This window comes from Coptis chinensis, chromosome 8 (assembly GCF_015680905.1).
Source record: "Coptis chinensis isolate HL-2020 chromosome 8, ASM1568090v1, whole genome shotgun sequence".
Classification (NCBI taxonomy): Eukaryota; Viridiplantae; Streptophyta; class Magnoliopsida; order Ranunculales; family Ranunculaceae; genus Coptis; species Coptis chinensis.
In genome coordinates, this window is record NC_141463.1 from 14,683,161 (window position 1) to 14,689,390 (window position 6,230).

Here is a 6,230-nt window from a genome sequence, read left to right on the forward strand (position 1 = left end):
TTATATTGGGGGCGTTTGTATTCCCCCATTATATCGCCATCATAATTTTCTATCAATATTACCTATCAACATGAGCGAACAACACGTACAAGATCATAAACAAGAAGTGATGTTGTGTTTCCATTAAATGTTGGTATTATTTTTCCTACTTTTATTACACAATCAACGTTCTATTACTTTCCCTCTAGAAACGGCACACCTTTCGGAGCAACTTTTAATAGTATCCATATACAAACTTTTGCCAATTATTTCCGCTAATAACTTCCGCCACTAGTTTTCACCAATTATTTTCGCCAATAACTTCCGCCAATACTTTTCACCAATTATTTTCACCAATAACTTCCGCCAATAAACTTCCGCTAATAACTTCTGCCAATACTTTTCACCAATTATTTCCGCCAATAAGTTCTGCCAAAAAATTCCGCCAATAACTTCCGCCAATGATTTTCGCCAATTATTTCTGCCAATAATTTCCGCCAATAACTAAAGCCAAAAAATTTCGCCAATAACTTCCGCAAAAAATTTTCACAAATTATTTCCGCCCATAATTTTAGCCAATTATTTCCGCCATAAATTTCCCCAATTATTTCCGCCAATAACTTCCGCCAAAAATTTTCTCCAATTATTTTCGCCCATAATTTTCATTAATTATTTTCGCCTCCTTTCGCAAATAACTTCCGCCAATAATTTTCGCTAATAATTTTTGCCAATAATTTTCGTCTCCTGTCATCGCCTACTGTTGTCTTTGATAATGAGATTACGCACGCCAATACTTGGTAACATTTATTATATTTTATTTTATTTTTCTTTTAAATCGATGTTCTTCTATTCTTTTTTCTATATTAACTTTTTGCCACATGAGCTTTGCCCATCCACCAAAGAGAGGGCGATGTATAAACCCCGCACCAAATAAATTATGCACAATGGCTTAATTCTAGCTACACCCAACTGGTCTATTTAAGAATTGAATATGTCCAGGTTCATTATTGTAAAAATATAAGGATAAAAGTTAAAAGAGATAACAATTCTTTTGACAAACAAACACAGTTATCTTAGGACTCAATCTCTACCAATTCATAAAAAACATTCTCTCTCACAACAAAAAACTACGTTAAAACTTGATCCATAGAGAATAGATCTTGGGTACGAAGGCAGCTATTATCTTGGTTCAGTTTCATCTCCCCCAACATCAATTTCTTCTGTTTCTTAGTGCATTCTTTATCATTTGCTCTCGTTGTGTTGAAGCAGGTTATTGTCAAAACACGCTCTAAATTTTTTTTGTGATCAAGTTGATGAAGAAGAGTTTTGGTAATTAATACAATCAAAGACTCCATTGTGGTGAATACAATCATCTCACGGCAACTGACTTCTTTTGCGGTGGCTATAAAAAATAATTTAAAACAAAAAAAGACTCACGACAACAATCTTCCATGGATTTGCCATCTTGCGACAACTCCTTGTTGTGGGCATTACCTTTTTGCGACAACTTCTTGTCATGTGACCCTAAAAGAAATCATACTCCGCCCAAGCCTAAGCCTAGATCACAAGATACAACTTACAAGTCGAAATAGACCTGGCCGGTTGGCACCCCTATTTGCCAAAATTGAGACCGTTGGACCTCATGGGTTTCGCAAATCTTGCAAATTGATCTGCCGAATCCTCGTGGGCTTTGTCAATAAAATCTGACCAATGTTCTAAAAATCGGCCTAGGTGGCCGCCTAGGCGACTCGCCTAAGGCTATAATCGGTGGGCAAGTCGGTTACCCGACTAGGCGGTGCTAGGCGGTCCAGGCGGGGGCTAATCGGTCTAGTCGGGCCTATATTTGTTTTTTTGAAAAAAATCCAAGAAGGCAAGGCCCAATAGGGCTTATAACAAATTACTCAAATGAGTGAAATTAGTCAAATTACAAATCAAAGGCCGTATTCTTTACCAAAAAAAAAAACCCCCCGTATTCAACTTTGTTCAGTAGCAGCTCGTCCAACTTCATTCCAACTTCGCTCCAACTTCGTTCAGCAGTAGCTCGTGTTGTCTCCCAACTTCCAAGATAAGGTACTAACTTCAATAGTGAGTTATTTGTTTATAACGTCATTCTTCTACTTCAATCTAAGTTGATGTTCACAGTAATACAAACGGTTTATTTGGTTGTTGGCTGTTAGGCTATAGAATGTGACATTTAGCAAAATGGAATGTAAACTTTTGTCTTTGTCACAGGAGTTGATTAGTGAATTATTATTATCATCATCGACTATTCACTGATCCACAAAAGGAGAAAGCAAAATATTTAAGTAAGAGGCAATGAAATATCGAAATATCAAAACCATGTTAAAACCCTGTGTCGATATTTGATCATGGGGTTTTCTTCCATCCTTGTCCTCAAAACCTCATCACATTCACACCGTCTCTACTACACACAACATTCCCACCAACACCAAACCTTCCTTCACTTCATTATTGACTCCAGAGTAAAATGGGTAAAAGATAGAGCACTAGATCATGTAGTAGAAAAAGAAAAAGAAAAAACCTGTAGCTCAAAAGCAAACTCCTCGTGCTGATGAACAAGGAGAGGATGAGGATTCTAGTGAAAATGATAATGCTAGTGATGATGTATACACTGTATGCGTGTATGGAACTAACATGAGACCAAATCTCACAAATCGTATAAATGCAAACAATGAGCCTGAGTGTACACAAGCCAAGCAGTTCCATAATATGCTCTAGGTGTGAATAAATAGGTTGCCTAATGTTTTTGAGTATTGAAAACATTTAACTTTCAACTTCCAGTAGCAGCTCAATGTTAAAAGTTAAAACTAATGCCATGTTTTATTGTGTACTTTTCTAGAATATTTATGTCATCCTAATTAATATCAGTATAGTATCTAGTAGGTTCATATATTTTCTATGCCTAGAAACTATAAGCTAGTGTGTTTTTGGAGAAAATTAAGTGAATGAATGACAACTCATTTAGCTATTTCATATATTTTGTTCGACTAGTAACTTACATGGTTGAATTGTCTTTTTGGGTTATTAATTGTTGTATGATCTTTGTGATATTTTCAGTTCAATGGTTGGTAATGTTGCTTCTTCTGCGGCATCTAATGTTGTGCCCGAATCTGAATCTGATCTTTTGAAACGTGATTCCGACGATGTTGGTTGGGAGTATGGGATGTTGAGAGATGCAAACAACAAGGATAAGTTAAAATGTAAGCTGTGCAATAAAGAAATTAGTGGGGGCATTTATCGAATGAAGCTACACATTGCGAACATTAAGGGACAAGTAACAGCATGTCCAAAGTCTAATGACGAAGATAAAGCCAAATGTAAAGCTGCATTAGAAGGAGCAAAAGTTAAGAAGGGTAAGAAAGACCAGCACATTGCAGAAGTAAGAGCAGAAGTTCAAATTATTGATGAAGAAGATGACGAGGTGGTGTCGAGGAAGAGGCCACATACTCTAGGGCCTATGGATAAGTTTGCATCCGCTATCACTCCTGATTCCTCAATTGATGCAAGAAAAAAGATGTGCCAACAAAATATTAATGATGCACTTTGGAAGGAAAGAACTCATAGCGTGCATCAATATTTGTCTCGATGGGTGTATGAAACCGGTATTGCTTTTCATGCTATCGATTAATGATAGCTTCAACAGATTTGTTGGTTGGTTGGTTTGGCCCAAGTTACCTACCTCCAAGCCAATACCAGTTGAGGGAGCCATTGTTGAAGGAAGAATATGAGCGAACCAAAAGTTCACTCGAGAAGCAAAAAAAAGAATGGGCTACTAGTGGGTGTTCTATTATGACGGATGCGTGGTCCGATAGAAAAAGAAGGAGCATCATGAATTTATGTGTCAATTGCAAGCTAGGCACAACTTTCATTTCTTCTAAGGAAGTTTCAGAGGAGTCACACACTGGAGAATTTATTTTTTCTTATGTTGATAAGTGTATTGAAGAAATTGGGGCAGAAAATGTAGTTCAAGTTGTGACCGACAATGCTTCTAACAATATGGCCGTGGCGGTTTTACTGAGGAACAAGGGACCACACTTGTTTTGGAGTTCATGTGCCACTCACACATTGAACCTTATGCTTGAAGGGATTGGAAAGCTACCAAGGTTCAAAGAAGTGATTGATAAGGCAAAGGCGTTCACTATCTTCATTTATTCACATCATAAAACATTGTCGATGATGAGAAAAGCTACAAAAAAAAGAGACATAGTGAGGCCGGGAGTTACTAGATTTGCAACTTCTTTCCTGACTTTGCAAAGTTTGATGGATAAAAAAGAGAAGTTGAAAACTATGTTTACTAGTGATGAATGGGGAGAGTGCAAATGGTCCAAGACTGCAAAGGGGAAAATGGCATATTCCACCGTGTTAAGTATGGCTTTTTGGAATGGGGTAACACTATGCTTGAAAGTATTTGCTCCTTTAGTGAAAGTGCTTCGCATTGCTGACGGAGATAAGCCATCTATGGGCTTTTTACATGGTGAACTAAAACAAGCAGAGAAAGATATCAAAGAAACATTAAAAAATGTGGCGGCTAACTACAATCCAGTCATAGATATTATCAAAGAAAAAGGTGTTGGTCAGCTTGACAGTCCATTGCATTTGGCTGCCTACCTTTTGAATCCTTATTACTACTTCAAAAATCAAGATATAGGAAAGGATCCAATTGTCATAAACGGGATTTTTCTTTGTATAGAGGAGCACTTCTTCCATGGTGACTTTGATATGCAAAATAAATTAAGTCACAAATGATGAGTTATTGGTGTATAAGAAAAAAGAAGGTGCATTTGGTAGACCCTTGGCCGCGGCGGGATGCGCCAAGAATGATGATAAGTATGATCCAGGTAAGATATTCATTACTTAGTTACTCATTTCCATTCCGTCTAATATTATTTAATACTAAGTAACACACTAACACTATTTATATTTATGTTTATTGCCTTATCTATTGACTAGTTGGATGGTGGTCTAACTATGGCAATCATACTCCAAACTTGCAAAGAATGGCTTCAAAGGATCCTCTCACTGACTACAAGTTCATCGGGATGCGAGAGAAATTGGAGCGCTTTTGAGGGGGTAAGTACTAACCAGAAAGTTTGTAGTAAGTGGATAAATAAATAAAACTAAGAGAGTCAGAGTATTAATAGTATTTTAACTTCCATTTTCTTTTGTGTAGATACATACAAAGAAAAGAAATAGACTTGATGCAGCAAGGTTGGAACATCTAGTCTATGTCCAATTTAATGTCAAACTCATCGACAAGAATATGAAAGAAAAAGAAGAAGAGGTAGATGTATTACTTGCTAGTGAAGCTAGTAAGGCACAAGGATGGATTGTTCATGGTGGGGATGATGAAGAAGTTGATCCCGGTTTGGGATTTATAGGTGGTATGGTTGGAGAATCATCAAGAGCGAATAATGTTAGAGAGCTTCATGAAGAAGATTTTGTGTCGGATGAGGAGAGCGAGGATGAGAGAGATGAAGAGTATGAGTTTGAATCTGATGGAGAGAGAGTGATGGAAATATATGGAGAGGAAGAATTGTAGACCTAGTGGAGTAGTTCAGAAGTCATAATGTTATCTTTTTGTAAGTTTATTTGGATTATTTTGATCTTATGTCATTTTGTTTGAGTTATGACCGTTAGCATACATGCTATGATTTTACTTAACTTTCGTGGTTGGATTACTATTATATATATATATATAATAATAATAATAATAATAATAATAATAATAATAATAATAATAATTTAAAAAAAAACGCCTAGCGCCTAGCCCGTCTAGGCATCGCCTAGAAGGCCTAGGCGCTCTTCCACCGCCCGATTACCGCCTAGCGTTTTTTAGAACACTGAATCTGACACAAAAACAACAGTGGCAAAACCGTACAATACCAAAAATACTCAGTTTAGGGTTTATAAAATGAGTAAGATAAGCTTCTATCTAAGGGCTGTTATCCGCCTGGTTTTTAGCGGTTTCTATAAAAATTATGGACCGAACCAATATATTCGATATTTTAAAATTTTAAACCAAAACCAAACCAAATTTGAACAAAAATCGAGATTAAATTAAACCGAATACGATTCGATTTTGGTTATCAGTTTGGATCATGTTATTTAGGTTTTCTATAAAGTTTCAAATCGAAACCTATATGAATCCATTGATCACCGTCCAAGTGAATTTTAATAAATATATTGAATAATCAAGTGAGTGGAGCGAACGATTTTGGCAGAAGAGGGAT

The 6,230-nt window shown here is 36.5% G+C and overlaps 1 protein-coding gene across 1 annotated transcript; it reads left to right on the forward strand.

Moving 5' to 3' along the window:
- The first annotated feature begins 3,884 nt into the window (after positions 1 to 3,884).
- On the forward strand, positions 3,885 to 4,746 carry LOC147480141 (uncharacterized). Its single transcript, XM_086578569.1, has one exon. It carries the CDS (start codon positions 3,997 to 3,999, stop codon positions 4,744 to 4,746), a length of 750 nt encoding a protein of 249 aa, XP_086434695.1. The 5' UTR covers positions 3,885 to 3,996.
- Positions 4,747 to 6,230: the final 1,484 nt, after the last annotated feature.

Bases quoted from the DNA above. Each gene is read 5' to 3' on its own strand.
- LOC147480141 (XM_086578569.1), top strand. From the start codon at position 3,997: ATGGCCGTGGCGGTTTTACTGAGGAACAAGGGACCACACTTGTTTTGG.